General features: G+C 41.3%; 1 protein-coding gene across 2 annotated transcripts in view; it reads left to right on the top strand.

Moving 5' to 3' along the window:
* Positions 1 to 17,919, top strand: part of LOC102399587 (cytosolic beta-glucosidase) — a 224,554-nt gene that overhangs the window by 117,558 nt on the left and 89,077 nt on the right. The window contains exon 5 of one of the 2 annotated variants that reach the window (XM_006063273.4): positions 13,492 to 13,930. The exons of the other annotated variant lie outside the window; for it this stretch is intronic. Within the exon in view, the coding sequence (XP_006063335.1) occupies positions 13,492 to 13,694 (203 nt within the window). The 3' untranslated portion in view covers positions 13,695 to 13,930. Of the gene's footprint in view, positions 1 to 13,491; positions 13,931 to 17,919 lie in introns of those variants that run through there. 2 annotated transcript variants of the gene reach the window in all.

Raw genomic sequence — 17,919 nt, 5'->3', positions numbered from 1 at the left:
TCACCCATTCCAGTCCATTTTAGTTTGTGATTCCTAGAATGTCCACATTCACTCTTGCCATCTCCTGTTTGACCACTTCCAATTTGCCTTGATTCATGGACCTAACATTCCAGGTTCCTATGCAATATTGCTCTTTACAGCATCGGACTTTGCTTCTATCACCAGTCACATCCACAACTGGCTGTTATTTTTGCTTTGGCTCCATATCTTCATTCTTTCTGGAGTTATCTCTCCACTGATCTCCAGTAGCATACTGGACACCTATCAACTTGGGGAGTTCATCTTTCAGTGTCCTATCTTTTTGCCTTTTCATACTGTTCATGGGGTTCTCAAGGCAAGAATAATGAAGTGGTTTGCCATTCCCTTCTCCAGTGGACCACATTCTGTCAGACCTCTCCACCATGACCCGTTTTGGGTGGCCCCACATGGCATGGCTTAGTTTTATTGAGTTAGACAAGGCTGTGGTCCATGTGATCAGATTGGCTAGTTGTCTGTGACTGTGGTTTCAGTCTGTCTGCCTCTGATGCCCTCTCTCAGTGCCTACCATCTAACTTGGGTTTCTCTTACCTTGGATGTGGGGTACCTCTTCACGGCTGCTCCAGTAAAGCACAGCTGCTACTCCTTACCTTGGACGTGGGGTATGTCCTCTCGGCCGCCGCTCCCGTGCCGCTCAACTGCCGCTTCACCTCTTTATTGCTTTGTCAGTCAAGTTCAGCTTCTATTACTCACAAGTAAGAAAGAACCTCGGAGAAGGCAATGGCAACTCATTCCTGTGTTCTTGCCTGGAGAATCCCAGGGATGGAGGAGCCTGGTGGGCTGCCGTCTATGGGGTCGCACAGAGTCGGACACGACTGAAGTGACTTAGCAGCAGCAGCAGCAGCAGCAGCAGCAAGAAAGAACCTGACTGGTAGCATTTGATAAGTCTGGCTAGTCTTTGAGCTCTCAGCTCTAGTTCATTCCAAGAAACTGTTTCCATTTCCCTCTGTCCTGTTCTCCCACCCTTCCTGACTAAGATAGATCTTCCACTATAGCTTATTGTCAAGACTTAGGATAGTAGTTCTATTTTTAGTTTTCCGAGAAGCCTCCATACTGTTTTCCACAGTGGCTGCACCAAGATACATTTCCACAAACAATGAAAGAGTGTTCCCTTTTATCCACATTCTTGCTGCCATATGACCCAGCAATTCCACTCCTGGGTATGTATCAGAAAAAAATGAAAACCACTAATTTGAAAATATACGTGCACCCCAATGGTCATAGCAACATTATTTATAATTGCCAAAGAATTACCAAAGTATGGAATCAATCTAATGTCCATTAATTGATGAATGGAAAGAGAAGATGTGGTATATAAAACACACACACACACACACACACACAATGGAATACTACTTAGCCATAAGAAAGAAGGAAATTTTGCCATTTACAGCAACATGGATGGACTTGGAGGGCATTATACTAAGTGAAATAATTCAGACAGAGACAAATATATAATACTATTTATATGTGGAATCTAATATTACAACAAGCCAGTGAATATAACAAAAAAGAAAGAAGACTCACAGACATATAGGGAACAAATTATCGGTTAGCAGTGGTGAGGGAGGGGCAGTATAAGAGTGGGGGAGTGGGAGGTACAAACTATTGGGTGTGAGATAGGCTCCAGGATGTATTGTACAACATGGGAAATAGAGCCAGTATTTTGTAACATCTGTAAATGGAAAGTAACCTTTAAAAAGTATATACAAATTTAAAAATTAAAAAAAAAAGAAACTTGGCATTTTAAACAAAACAAGCACAGACTCAGTCTAGTGTCATAGCTCCATCGGTATCCTGCCTGAGTTCCAGTCTCAACTCCCCTAGTTACTTGATATTTGAATTTTGCAAAGGTTACCAAACTTCTCTGTGCATCACTTCCCTTCTCCATAAAATGAAGACAATGGTGATATCCATCTAACTCACAGGTTTACTTTAAAGATTAAGTGAATTAATGCACACCTGAAACCCTTACAGTGGTACCCAAGTGCTCAATAAATGTTAGCTAATGTGCTGGTCTTTCCCATAGTTCCCATGTCTTTCCTTTCATAATGCTTTTCACAGATTGTAATTAAAGGCTCACAGGGTGGTAATTTGATTAAGATATGTCTTACATATAGCCTGTTAAGCTCTTTAAAAAGAGAGGCTGATTATTGTGTTCACTCTTATGGTCCCAATTCCTAACACAATATATATTTATTGAATAAATGTGGGATGGATGTGTTGTTGCTATTTAATCACTAAGTCGGGTCAGACTGCAGCCCACTAGGCTTCTCTGTCCGTGGGATTTTCCAGGCAAGAATACTGGAGTGGGTTGCCATTTCCTAGTCCATGGGATCTTCCCAACCCAGGATGGAACCTGCATCTCCTGCGGCTCCTGCATTGGCAGGTGGGTTGTTTACCACTGAGCCACTGAGAAAGCCCCAAGGATGGATATGGATCCCTGAAACCTAAAGTGATGCTGTTCCCACCTCCAAGTGTACTGATGCAGGGAGGCTTCAGCAACATCCGGTGTTTCTGGCAGCCTCACCCTAAGGCCCCTGTCTTTAGTGATTTATTTTTCGTGACCCACAACTGACCCTTTCCACCAGGCACAAACCCGGCCCCAGATGCTGCACTTCCCTTGATGCCCTGCTTTCTCTGGTTCTCAGCATTGAACAGTTTTGTGCTGACTCTGTATGCTCTGAAAGCTGTTTGGAGCCAGATGGGAGGAAGAGAAAAAACAGATTTCATTCATTGCCCTTCCAGACTCTAAGAAAAATAACAAGAATAACAGTACCAACAAGTAGTGTATATTGAGTATTTACTATAAACTAGGCATTATGCATAGAGCTTTATATTGATTTAATACCCACCACAATCCTTGGAAGAAAATGCTATAATCCTCATTTTACAGAAAGGGAAAGTAAATCCCAGAAAGAAAGAAAAGAAGGAAGGAAGAGAGAAAGCGAGGGAGTGGGACATGGAAGGCAGCTTTTCTAATAGAAGACAATTTTATGTGCTGAGAACTTTGGTTCTTACAACAATTTATGTACTGTAGCGGAGGTAACTGTAAAGGTAATATTGATGGAGAAACTATAGAAGGTGACTCCAAATGTGTACCTATCCACCCATCAACTTTATAAATAAATAAAAATACAGCTTTAAATGATACCTTTCATCTGCTTGCTATTTACTTCCACCCGCACCCTAATCTAATCTAAGTAATAGGAACAATGCAGATAATTAAGAAATCTTTAAGCTCATTTCTGGTTAATTGTCATTTTCCTATAAAATATTTATAAATCAGCCGTTGCTTTTCAAAGACTGTTTTTTCAGAGAGTCATAGTTTTTGCTTCGAAGAGTTCCCATGTGCAGGTGGGGCCTCCAGCTTCAGGATTATTTGGGCATTTTCACAGATGCTGTCCGGCCACTGATACTCACCTGGAGTTGTTGGGGGTGGGAGGGGATGGCTTATTATGCATTTTCTATGTTTAGATCTTCCTGATGTTGTTTTATTTTATTTTTTTGAAGAAAGGGGAAGCGGCTGGTGTGCCAGTTCTCTCAGGAACTGTTTAACAGCTAAAACTGTCCTCCAGTTGTAGTGCTCTTGTGCACATCCACCACACTCTGAGAGACACATTTTCAAAGTTAGCGTGTGGGACGAATGCCAGAAAATCTGCTTTGAATTGTGTCCCGGGAAGGCTTACTCTTTCCAGTTTTGTGGGCCTTGAGAGGGATTCTCATAAGCACTCAGCAGAATCAGGTGGGTGGTTTGGGACTGAGAGACACACCAGAGTCTGGTGTGTCTGTTTCCTGTCCCTGCTGAAACAAATTACTACAAACTTGGTGGCTTAAACAGCATAAATGTCTTCTCTTAGAGGTCTGGACGGAGAAGTCAATGGCAACCCACTCCAGTGTTCTTGCCTGGAGAATCTCAGGGACGGGGGAGCCTGGTGGGCTGCCGTCTATGGGGTCGCACAGAGTCGGACACGACTGAAGCGACTTAGCAGCAGCAGCAGCAGCAGCAGCAGAGGTCTGGAGGCCAGAAGTCTGAAAGGAAGGTTTATCAGTAACATCAGCAACTTCTGGAGGTTCTGAAGGAGAATCCATACCATGCCTCTCTTGCATTGGCAGGCAGATTCATTACCACTAGTGCCACCTGGGAACCCCCTGGGTACAAGCCGCTCTACCAGCTTCTCTACTGGTGGCTGCCTTGGCGTTCCTTGGCTTGCAGGAGATCTCTCCAGTCTCTGCTTCTCTTCACATTGCCTTTTTCCATCTATAACTTCTCCGTTTCTCTTTTAAGGGCACTTGTCACTGTATTTAAGACTCACCATTATGAATGATAGAGGCTTCCCAGGTGGCTCAGTGGAAGGAATCCACCTGCAAATACAGGAGAGCCAGGAGACATGGCTTCGATCCCTGAGTTGGGAAGATCTCCTGGAATAGGAAGTGGCAACCATGCCAGTATTCTTGCCTAGAAAATTCCATGGACAGAGGCACCTAGCAGGGCACAGTCCATGGGATCACAGAGTTGAACATGACTGAACATGCACAGACACATTATGCATGATGATCTCATCTTGAGCTCCTTCATTTACATTTGCAAAGACCCCTGTTTCCAAATAAGGACACACTCATGGGCTTTGGATGCACACATCTTTTGTATGAGCATACAATCAACCCATCCCACAATGGTGAATTGAGATGGTTTCCCACGATCTGCTGGGATAATGCTAGGTATGGACTAAGCAGTGGGATGAATAGGCATTTGATGCTCCTAAGCATGCAGCATTTCCCCCTGTCTCACAGTGGTCCTCCATGTCTGAAAGCTATGGCCCACACATGGCTGTGTCTCTGCAAAGAGCTCCTCCAGCTATGACTGTTGAGGAGAAGGGCCGATGAAGATTGTCTAACATATGCCTCTAGAGGATGGCTCTGGGGTTGGAAGCTGGGTTTCAAAAACTGTAGTTGCCCACAATGGCAACCCACTCCAGTACTCTTGCCTGGAAAATTCCATGGACGGAGGAGCCTGGTAGGCTGCAGTCCATGGGGTCACTAAGAGTCAGGCACGACTGAGCGACTTGACTTTCACTTTTCACTTTCATGCATTGGAGAAGGAAATGGCAACCCACTCCAGTATTCTTGCCTGGAGAATCCCAGGGACAGAGGAGCCTAGCGGGCTGCCGTCTGTGGGGTCGCACAGAGTCGGACACGACTGAAGTGACTTAGCAGCAGAACCAGAGCTTATCCTAGGTTTATGAGCCTCAAACTTGATTAAATATAAAAATCACTCAGGGAATTTATTAAGAACAGAAATTCTCCATCCTCAACCTATATTAGTTTGCTAAGAGCTGCTGTAACAAAATGCTACAGACTGGGCGCCTTAAACAACAGAAATTTGTTTTCTCACAGTTCTGGAAGTTGGAAGTCCAAATTTCAGATATCAGCAGGTTTGACTTCTGCTGAGGTCTCTGTTTGGCTTTTGGATAAGTGCTTTCTCACTGTGTCCTCTCTGGTTTTTCCTTTGTGGTCATGCGCCCCTGGTGACTCTCTCTTCTTATAAGGACATCAGTCATATTGCTTGACATTTTCTGAACCACCAGGTGACTGGTGATTTTCCAGTGACTGGTTTCCTTCTGGCTCACCCTTACCCTGAAGTTTTAGTCTTTTGGGATCTTAGCTTTCTGTGTGTGAGTTCTCAAACTACAATTCTTTGACACCTATTCTTACTCCAGAAAAGAGAAAAAGTTTCTGATTTTCTAATATTGGAAAATTTCATCATGCAAAAGTAGCTGCCATGCCCACCAATCTCAGTTCTCACTTCCTGCTTTGTCCTGGTAAGTCCCTATGAAACTCTCAGCTTTCCATTGTTTTGAAGATTTGTTTAAAAAAAATCTATCCAGCATGTTTATTTATTTTCACTACTTTCTTGGGTAGTGTAGTCTACTATTACTTGACATATGAAAATCTAGAAGCCTATAATTTTTTATTCTCATCCATTCTTGGGCTTTATCTCTCTTTTTTTCCCTGTGAGTTGCTGTCTTTTGCACTGCTGTGGACCTGTCCACTGATTCTTTTCCTGGCAGCTTGGCTCTGTGGATTAGTTTGTTTTGTAGCTTAATAGCTCTGTCACATTCATGGATGTCTTATAGAAGTCCTAGGCAATCTTGAAAACAAAGATTATCTCTTTATAAACTGTGGGGAAATAAATCCCATTGATTCTGAGTGCCTGATTTCTAGCCCTTTGTAACATGAGAAACACAGGAATGGGCTTCCCAGGTGGCTCAGCAGGTAGAAGAATCTGCCTGGCCCATTCAGGAGACACAGGTTCTATCCCTGGATTGGGAAGATCCTCTGGAGAAGGAAATGGCAACCCACTCCAGTATTCTTGCCTGGGAAATCCCCTGGACAGAGGAGCCTGGCGAGCTACAGTCCATGGGGTCACAAAGAGTTGGACACGACTTAGCAAATAAACAGCAACAGCAGCAGTTCAGTTCAGTCACTCAGGCAAGTCTGACTCTTGTGACCCCATGGACTGCAGCATGCCAGGCCTCCTGGTCCATCACCAACTCCTGGAGCTTACTCAAACTCATGTCCCTTGAGTCTGTGGTGCCATCCAACCATCTCATCCTCTGTCATCCCCTTCTCTTCTTGCCTTCAATCTTTCTCAGGATCAGGGTCTTTTTCAGTGAGTCAGTTCTTCCCATCAGGTGGCCAAAGTGTTGGAGTTTCAGCTTTAGCATCAGTCCTTCCAATAAATATTCAGGACTGATTTCTTTTAGGATGGACTGGTTGGATCTCCTTGCAGTCCAAGGGACTCTCAAGAGTCTTCTCCAACACCACAGTTCAAAAGCATCAATTCTTTGGCACTCAGCTTTCTTCATAGTCCAACTCTCACATCCATACATGACTGTTGGAAAAACCGTAGCTTTGTCTAGATGGAACTTTGTTGGCAAAATAATGTCTCTGCTTTTTAATATGCTATCTAGGTTGGTTATATTTTTCTTCCAAGGAGCAGGGTCTTTTAATTTCATGGCTGCAATCACCATCTGCAGTGATTTTGGAGCCTCCCAAAATAAAGTCTGTCACTGTTTCCACTGTTTCCCCATCTATTTGCCATGAAGTGATAGGACCAGATGCCATGATCTTAGTTTTTTGAATGTTGAGTTTTAAGCCTACTTTTTCACTCTCCTCATTCACTTTCATCAAGAATCTCTTTAATTCTTCTTTGCTTTCTGCCATAAGGGTGATGTCATCTGCACATGTGAGGTTATTGCTATTTCTCCCAGCAATCTTGATTCCAGCTTGTATTTCATCCAGCCCAGCATTTCTCATGATGTACTCTGCATATAAGTTAAATAAGCAGGGTGACAATATACAGCCTCGATGTACTCCTTTCCTGATTTGGAACTGGTCTGTTGTTCCATGTCCAGTTCTAACTGTTGCTTCCTGACCTGCATACAGGTTTCTCAAGAGGCAGGTCAGGTGGTCTGGTATTCCCGTCTCTTTCAGAATTTTCCACAGTTTGTTGTGATCCACATAGTCAAAGGCTTTGATGTAGTCAATAAAGCAGTAGATGTTTTTCTCAAACTGTCTTGCTTTTTTGATGATCCAACGGATGTTGGCAATTTGATCTCTGGTTCCTCTGCCTTTTCTAAATCTAGCTTGAACAACTGGAAGTTCATGGTTCATGTACTGCTGAAGCCTGGCTTGGAAAATTTTGAGCATTACTTTCAGTTCAGTTCAGTTCAGTCCAGTTCAGTTGCTCAGTCATGTTCGACTCTTTGTGACCCCATGAACCGCAGCATGCCAGGTCTCCCTGTCCATCACCAACTCCTGGAGCCCAACCAAACCCATGTCCATCGAGTCAGTGACGCCATCCAACCATCTCATCCTCTGTCATCCCCTTCTCCTCCTGCCCTCAATCTTTCCCAGCATCAGGGTCTTTTCCAATGAGTCAGCTCTTCGCATCAGGTGGCCAAAGTATTGGAGTTTCAGCTTCAACATCAGTCCTTCCAATGAACATGCAGGACTGATCTCATTTAGAATGGACTGGTTGGATCTCCTTGCAGTCCAAGGGACTCTCAAGAGTCTTCTCCAACACCACAGTTCAAAAGCATCAATTCTTCAGCGCTCAGCTTCTTCACAGTCCAACTCTCACATCTATACATGCTTTACTAGCATATGAGATGAGTGCAATTGTGCAGTAGTTTGAGCATTCTTTGGCATTGCCTCTCTTTGGGATTGGAAAGAAAACTGACCTTTTCCAGTCCTGTGGCCACGGCTGTGTTTTCCAAATTTGCTGGCATATTGAGTGCAGCACTTTACCAGCATCATCATTTAGGATTTGAAATAGCTCAACTGGAATTCCATCACCTCCACTAGCTTTATTGGTAGGATGCTTCCCAAGGCCCACTTGACTTCGCAGTCCAGAATGTCTGGCTCTAGGTTGGTGACCACACCATTGTGATTATCTGGGTCATGAAGATCTTTTTTGTATAGTTGTTCTGTGTATTCTTGCCACCTCTTCTTAATATCTTCTGCTTCTGTTAGGTCCTTACCATTTCTGTCCTTTATCGAGCCCATCTTTGCATGAAATGTTCCCTTGGTATCTCAAATTTTCTTGATGAGATCTCCAGACTTTCCCATTCTATTGTTTTCCTCTATTTCTTTGCACTGATCACTGAGGAAGAATTTCTTATCTCTCCTTTCTATTCTCTCTGCTGTGTAGAGCAGCAGTACACAGGCATATTCATGGCACCACTTAGGTCAGTAAATTGAGAAGAATCTGCACAATACCATAAAATGGTCAGCTTCTAAAATAGGTGTGTGTGTGTAGTAAAGAATTTGATTTTGCCCAAAGAGTAGATTGCCCTTTGTCCTCAGCTTCTGGGTGAAAAATCTATTGCTATATGACAGAATATCTTTGTTTAGGGTGAGGGCTAGTCTCAGTAGAAGACTGACTGTGTGCCTGAGTGGGGGGCTTTGGGTCACACAGTGTCACTTGACCTGGGGACTGAGTTCATTCACATGAACAATCAGTCGGTCATGCCAGTATGTTAATAACACAGTTATTAACACAGTGAAAACTCTGGACACTGACGCTCAGGTGAGCCTCTCTGGTTGGCAGCCCTCCATGTGTGTTGTCACATGTCAGCACCAAGAGGACAAGTTGTCCTGACTCCTAGGGAAAAAGACAATGAAAACTTTCTGTTTGAAGCGCATCGGTTTCTGATCTGTGCCTCTTCCTTTGACTTATATTAATATGTATCCTTTGCTGAATAAACCATAACCTTGACTATAAGAGGTTTGTGTGAGTTCTGGAGAGTTCTTGTAGCAACTTACTGAACCTGAGCATGGTTTTGGGAACACTTTGAACTTGAAGTTGTGTCAGCAGAGAGAGCAGTCTGGTGAAGGACTGCCTCCTCAACCTTTTCATTTTGGTCAACACTGGGCAGTGAGTGTGTGTGTGCGTGCGTGTGTGTGTGTGTGTGTGTGTGTGTATGCATATTATAACACTGGAGTTATAATGAGAACAGCCAGAGGCTATAATATATTAATAAACCTTAGATATTTTTCTCCTTGCCTCCTTTTTAATTGGGGTATAGTTATTTTACAATATTGTGTTAGTTTCTGCTGTACAATGAAGTGAATCAGCTACATGTATACATATATCCCTTCCCTTTTGAGCCTCCCCTACATCCCACCCATCTGGGTCATCACAGAACATCGAGCTGAGCTCCCTGCACTATGCAGCAGGTTCCCATTAGCTATCTGTTTTATACATGGCAGTGCATATACATCAATCCCAATCTCCCAACTCATCCCCGCCTCACTGGTGTCCACCCATCATTCTCTACATCTGTGTCTCTATTCCTGCCCTGCAAATAGGTTCACCTATACCATTTTTTACCTTCTATATATGTAAATGTTCTTGCCTGGAGAATCCCAGGGATGGGAGAGCCTGGTGGACTGCCGTCTATGGGGTTGCACAGAGTCGGACATGACTGAAGCGACTCAGCAGCAGCAGCATATAAGTGTGTTAATATATGGTATTTGTTTTTCTTTTCCTGACTTCCTTCACTCTATATGACACACTCTCAGTCCATCCCCATCTCTATAAATGACTCAACATCATCCCAATGCTATGAGATAAGAAATCCTTTCATCTTTATATTCAACCTGCTGACCGTGACACCTTTTCTACTGGTCTTTTAGTTCAAAACCAAACTCTGGTTATTCTGGGATGGGTGTCTTGTTCACATCCCCATGTACTCGGTACTCATCTGCAGTTCTTGTCAGTCTGTGTTTACTTGGCCTGAAACTCTGCTTAAAGAAAGAGAGTGGATTCACAGGAGTGTTTTTTTCCTGCATAGATTTGGGACTTCATAAATCACAGTGACAAGAAATGCGACGATGGTTTCTTTCTGTTCTTGAGGAGATTGGAACAGGAGAGGCATGCAGGTTCCAGTACGGTTTTCTAATTTTTCCCAGTGGTAGCACCATGAGAAGGATTCCAGCAGGGTGCTCCTCAGCTCTAACTAGGTAATTCTCTACTTGAGCGTTCCTGCAATGAAAACGCAGAGATATCCACCAGTGTCCCTTGGGCTGTTTAGTGCCTGCTGCGGAACTCCCGGCAGATAATGATGAAATTGTCAAGATTTCCTTTTTGTTCCCTTCCAAGCAGGCAGGGCATCGTTTTTATCCCCCAGTTTAGTACATGAATCAATCCTTTTGTACTTGATTGGTGGGACCGTGCATGCTTTCAGAAACTGTCTGGCTTCATACCTGGCAGACTGGCTTGTTGAGCAGTAGTTCTGCAAATGAAAGAAAAAGTGCTGATTTTCATATGTTCCCACATTGAATTATAAAGTAGTCAAAAAAGATTGCTATATTATTGCCTGGTGTTTGGTTTTGGTCATTTTCATTCTTAGATATATTCCATCCAGAAATTAAATATAAAAAGATTATTTAAAAATTTGGTATTTGCAGATTGTGGTTGATAGGGGAGGAGACACATGTGGCAAGGTGGACAGGTAGAAGGAAAAGGAATATCTAGTAAATGTTTTAATTCCTGTAAAGCTTGCTGTGCTTGAATGGTATATATTTCATTTTCCAACAATACTTCATTGCAAAGGAATCTGTCCAGTTTGGTTTAATTCCTGCCTTGAGAACATTCACAGGGCACTTTCTAGGTAAAGCCCCTTGCATTTCTCCATGCATAAAGGTCAAGGGGTTATGCATCAGTTAACCTGTCGGAAAAATTTTGTCAAAGGAATATCTATAGTAAAAACAATTTCATTTGTCTATGGAATATCCACAGTGAAAAAAAAAATTCCAAGATTTGGAGATCAACATACATTCATGGGTATAGTACTTTCGAGAGACCAGAAAAATACAGAAATATAACAGGAAAAATTACAGGTAGATCTTACTTTGCTGAAGTTAGATGATCATTTGGGTTGAAAGCAATCCCTGGTGCATCAAAATAAAAATTTGAACAATTACTTAGTTTATAACTGAAAAAAAAAAAAAGAAAGCAATCCCTGGTAAAATTAAAATTTGATTTATTATATAAATGTTCATTTTCATCTAACTTATTTAGGAAGAAATTGTGTTAGTAGCTCAATTGTGTCCAACCTGTTGCAACCCTATGGACTGTAGCCCGCCAGGCTCCTCTGTCTGTGGGATTCTCCAGGCAAGAATACTGGAGTGGGTTGCCATTTCCTTCTCCAAACTTATTTAGGAATATGTCTATCTTATAAAGAAAACCTGCCCTTTAATTTCTGCACAATAAAACAAATATTAGTGAATCCCACAGATAAGGTTTGGTTGCTATTGTTTCAAGAAAAGAAAATGCTCAATGCAAAGATTCATATAACCAAAAAAAAAAAAAAAAAAGATTCATATAACCTAAGAGTTTTCCAAACTTAAGATGCCAATTAAAAATGAACTTAATTCCCTGACTAAAAGATAGAAATTAGTGTACTTAGAGAATTCTCCACCCTTTGGTATCTTACTATGGAGTCCATAGATGGGCTCTGGAGCATCCACAGATGAAATTATATAGGATATTTTGCTTGTACATATGTGCATTTGGAGCAGAGGTGGTCTAGTTCTTTGGCACCACTCTGAGTTTAGACATGGGGCAGAGAGAATGCCCTAACATTTCTGTACCTTCTTGCTGCTGCTGCTGCTAAGTCACTTCAGTCGTGTCCAACTCTATGCGACCCCATAGACGGCAGCCCACCAGGGTCCCCCATCCCTGGGATTCTCCAGGCAAGAACACGAGTGGGTTGCCGTTTCCTTCTCCAATGCGTGAAAGTGAAAAGTGAAAGTGAAGTCACTGAGTCGTGTCCGACCCTCAGCGATTCCATGGACTACAGCCCACCAGGCTCCTCTGTCCATGGGATTTTCCAGGCAGGAGTACTGGAGTGGGGTGTCATTGCCTTCTCCGTCTGTACCTTCTTAGTCTGGGGTAAAAGCACTGCCAGAACCCTGTGCTTGTCCTTTTCATTTTGGAGGTTCTACTTCCAGAATTATAAAATATATATTAATTTGGTCATAAGGACACAAAGTAAGAGCTGGGGCCTCCTCAGCTATGATATCACTTTTTTCCAGTTTATCAATGAGCTTTCTAGATTATCTTGGAGTTGAATTTAGAAGCTAGTAGTGTTTTTACTGAGTGCAGTTCTAGGGTACTAAGGAGAAACTCTGTATATGTGTGTTTCATATCTAAAAAATAGTAGGTATTGAAAAGACATTTATTGAGTAAATGGATGAATGAATAAAATGCATTTCAAAATGAGTGAATAACCAAATATTTATTTTAATTTTTAAAAGTTACTATATTTAAAAAAAAATATTTAACTTTATTTATTTACTTATTTTTGGCTGCACTGGGTCTTTGTTGCTTTACCCAGGCCCTCCCAGCTTCAGCAAGCAGGCTCAAGAGTCCAGGCTCAGTAGTTGTGGCACATGGGCTTATTAATCATTGCTTTCCAGCATGTGGAATCCTCCTGGGCCAGGGATTGAACCTGCGCCCCCTGCATTGCACCACCCTGCAGGTGGTCTCCTATCCACTGTGCCACCAGGGAAGTCCCCAAATGTTTAGAATTATGTAATTTAACTTTTTTTAGTGTCATAATTTCTTTATTCATTTATTTACACTTTTAATAAAAATTGGTCTTTTATATACTTGGACTTGGCTGAAATTCAGAGATTAAAGAGCTCCCCCATATGGTGCAGGGGGGCTGACAAATAACAAGGCGTGTAATCTAACTTCTGAAATGAAGCCCATGCTTGTTTAAAACAGGAAATTGGAAAAGAGGATTGAAACAAGGCTTCTTCTGTTTCCACTGTGATCTTCAGCAGGAGAAGGCTACCAACTCATACTGGTCATCAATGATTTTGTCTATGTTTCCATAAAATCTTTGAGTAATTGGTAAATTTTTGTTTTTGTAATTTTAGCTATCCAACTTGACAAAGTCAATCTTCAAGTATACTGTGCCTGGTCTCTCCTGGATAACTTTGAGTGGAACCAGGGATACAGCAGCCGGTTTGGTCTCTTCCATGTTGATTTTGAAGATCCAGCAAGACCCCGAGTCCCTTACACATCAGCCAAGGAGTATGCTAAGATCATCCGAAACAATGGCCTGGAGGGGCCTCCATAGAAAACATAGCTGGGTAATTTCACCTGGAGAAGGACTCTGCCCTCGGAAATGGAATCTGCTTTGGTGACCCTTGCAGACATCCTCAAGTTGCCTTGGTAATCAGTATGTCCTACCAGCTGATCTGTGATCATGAAGTCTGAATATGTAGTGCCTGGAAATTATTTAATGATGGCTTTTACTCTATTTGTATTTGATCAATGAGGCTTTTGAATAAGTAGAAAACCATTGCAATTGATTTTTTCCTTTTTTTTTTTTTTTTTGCAATTGATTTTTGAATTAAGAAATCAGATGGACTTGGTAGTTTAAATTTAAATCCTTAGATTTTTTTTCTAGAAAAAGTAATGCAAAATTAATAAATAGGGTGTGCTCATGATTTGCAACTCTAAGAACAGATCACTTAATTTAAGAAGGCTTGTTTATGAAACTATTTTTTTTGTTTACATAAACTGTTATTTGCCTTAGCAGGTCCACTGTCCATAACTTTCTGCTGTTTAATCTAGTATAGATATCAAAATTAAAAGTTAGTCACATTATCAGAGAACTTCAGGAGAGAGTTCTGCAGCTGAAAAGAAAAAGAACTGGCAGAGTATTTGAAACTGTATTTGAACATTTGGAAAACTTATGAATAGATGACTTGATAGAGCTGATGAAGCATTTTAAAAAATTAATAAAGGGCACATTAAAAAAGTCATATTATATCTTTATACATTCTGTTCACCAAAAGAATTAATTAATAACCTACTTAATAAAGTTGATTGGTTCATGTGTTTGGCATATAGCTATGCATGAGCAAGTACATGTCTCTCATGCCTGATAAACTTTTGGAAAATAATAAATGAATAACACAAACCAGAATGTGAACAGCAAAAGAAGTATTTGAGCATTGTCATTTAATAAATTGGATTCCTACACTATTAGTTAGTTCAGTTGCTCAGTCGTGTCGGACTCTGTGATGCCATGGACTTCCCTGTATATCACCAACTCCCGGAGCTTGCTCAAACTCATGTCCATCGAGTCGGTGATGCCATCCAACCATCTCATCCTCTGTTGTCCCCTTCTCCTCCTGCCTTCAATCTTTCTTAGCATCAGGGTCTTTCCCAATAAGTCAGTTCTTCACATCAAGTGGCCAAAGTATTGGAGTTTCAGTTTCAGCATCAGACCTTCCAATGAATATTCAGGACTAATTTCCTTTAGGATTGACTGGTTTGATCTCTTTTCAGTCCAAAGTACTCTCAAAAGTCTTCTCCATCACTACAGTTAAAAAGCGTCAATTCGTCGGCATTCAGCTTTCTTTATAGTCCAACTCTCAAATACATACATGACTACTGGAAAAACCATGGCTTTGACTAGATGGACCTTTTTGGTAAAGTAATGTCTCTGCTTTTTAATATGCTGTCTAAGTTGGTCATAGCTTTTGTTCCAAGGAGCAAGCATCTTTTAATTTCATGGCTGCAGTCACCATCTGCAGTGATTTTGGAGCCCCCCAAAATAAGTCTCTCACTGTTTCCATTGCTCCCCATATGTATGCCATGAAGTGATGGGACTGGATGCCATGATCTGAGTTTTTTGAATGCTGAGTTTTAAGCCAGCTTTTTCACTCTCTTCTTTCACTTTCATCAAGAGGCTCTTTAGTTCCTCTTAGCTTTCTGCCATAAGGGTGGTGTCATCTGCATATCTGAGGTTATTGATATTTCTCCCAGTAATCTTGATTCCAACTTGTGCTTCATCCAGCCTGGTATTATGCATGATGTACTCTGAATATAAGTTAAATAAGCAGGGTGACAATATACAGCCTTGAAGTACTCCTTTCCCAATTTGGAACCAGTCTATTGTTCCATGTCCAGTTCTAACTGTTGCTTCTTCACCTGCATACAGATTTCTCAGGAGGCAGGTAACGTGGTCTGGTATTCCTAGCTCTTGAAGATTTTTCCACAGTTTGTCCTGATCTACATTGTCAAAGACTTTGGCATAATAGTGACACCACATTAAAAACAAAAGAATGAGCAGGGTATAGTCTCTACTTCTGGGTATTTTTAAAAATTGAGGATCCATTAGAACATTGATGACAACCAGAAAATAAATATGAGTTAACTGACTAACATGAGCATAAGCAAAGGAGGGTATAGTTTGTTACCTTGGTGTTTGAATTGTTTAAGATGTATGTGAGGTTGGTTAGACTTGGATATTTTACTGAGCTTCCTCAGTAAAGCCTGAAGGAGATGTAGGGCCCACTCTGGACTTCATGGCTTCACTCCAGTGAATCTTTTACATATGTACAGTTTGTGCCTTCATATCCATGTTCAAGTAATACTTACTAAACATTCATGTATGAAGCTTGAAGTGGTGAGCTAAGTATTATCATCCCATTTTGCAGACTGAGAAACTGAGGCCACACCAATGGTCCTCTTCCTTAAGCCACATCAATGTTTACTGGCCCTGGCTCTTTCCTGGCATCAGCTCTGTTTCTGTCCAGCACAGTCTAGATCAGTTCAGTTCAGTTGCTCAGTTGTGTCCAACTCTTTGTGACCCCATGAACCGCAGCATGCCAGGCTTCCCTGTCCATCACCAATTCCCGGAGTTTACTCAAACTCATGTCCATTGAGCCAGTGATGCCATCCAACCATCTCATCCTCTGTCGTCCCCTTCTCCTCCCGCCTTCAATCTTTCCCAGCATCAGGGTCTTTTCCAATGAGTCAGTTCTTTGCATCAGGTGGCCATCAGTCTAGATCAGGGTGTCATAGAAGTCGTCTCTGCATTTTTTTTAAAAAAAAGTAAAAAAGAAACAAGTGTGTGGAGTTACTTTATGCAGGAGGAAATGGGAAAGTTGGTTTTCTGTACTCTCCGTCTGCTTCCTTGAGGAAATGGCAGATATTTTGTGATTCTCCTAAGGCTTGAGGCCTGAGCAGATGTCCTGTCATTTTTAAAAAACACTATGGTCACTGCTATATTTAAAATGTATAACCAACAAGGGCCTACTACTGTATACCACATGGAACTCTGCTCTACGTTATGTGGTAGCCTGCATGCAAGGGGGGTTTGGGGGAGAATGGATACATGTGTACGTATGGCTGAGTCCCTTTGCTGTTCATCTGAAGCTACCACAGCATTGTTAAGTGGCTATACTCCAATACAAAATAAAAAGTTAATAACAACAAAACACTGTGGTCAATTTCTGGACTGTTTTCATGTTCATAATCAGGAAATTATTTATATCAAAGTACATTCTCTCAGTAACTTTGGTCAGAGCGAGAAAGAAATGGTCGTAGTAGTTCAATAAATGTGGATGCACTAGGGAAAATTATATTAAGATTAAAATGGTGTACATAGGAAATTCTATTACATCTTTGCCACTAGTTTGTTATTTTTATTGTTCAATGAGACATAATCTCACAATTTGTGTTCATTTAGACAGCAGGTTTCCAAATCTTATTTTATTCCTCTCCTATCCAGCCTGTCTTTTTCATTTTTACCATGTATCTTATTTACAATTTATGTGCCTTCCTTATATTATCTTGCAAGATAACTGAGCTTTCCTTTTAATTAGGACATTGCTTTGAATATTACTTATCCTACAGGACATATTTATAAGTTTTACAACAATACAGATGAGCATTGTATTTTCGTTACCAAAACCAGAAAATTGTTCCTCGCACTGTGATAAAATGATCTGTCACTTTTGGTCTGCCAGGTGAAACAAACAATCTAGCTGCCATGGCCATGTAGCCTGGCAGTGCGGTGGTCTCCACAGATTTCTGCTGTATTTGAAAGGCCACCTCTTTGTCCCAGAGATGGATCAACCAGTGTTTCCCTCATTAACCCTGTAAATAAAAATTACAATAGGTTAAAGAGAGGGGAAAAAAATCCCCCAGCACAAACCCTAACAGCCTTGGTAATATTTTAATTAATGTTATTTTAAAATTGCTTGTATTAGCATTTGGGAACAAAGTTGATTGGCTTTTGCCTGTCAGAGAAACAGAACTTGGATTCTTTAGATGGAAAAACAAGAGTTGTTAATTATACTTACAAATCCATAGATACTGGACTTCAGATGTCTTGAAGGTCATCTGAGGCTTGTTAAGCACATGTTTTATGTCTGTTTTATCTAAGGAGAAACTTGAATATCACAATGATGGATTGGATCCACTTGTATTTCTCTTTACCCTCCTTTTTTGAATTTTTTTTTTTAAAGAGATTGTAAACACATTATTAGTATCCTGGGGATCAC

Source organism: Bubalus bubalis, chromosome 7 (assembly GCF_019923935.1).
Source record: "Bubalus bubalis isolate 160015118507 breed Murrah chromosome 7, NDDB_SH_1, whole genome shotgun sequence".
Lineage (NCBI taxonomy): Eukaryota > Metazoa > Chordata > Mammalia > Artiodactyla > Bovidae > Bubalus > Bubalus bubalis.
Note: the sequence above shows the minus strand (reverse complement) of the source record. Positions and strands in the feature narration are given on the sequence as shown.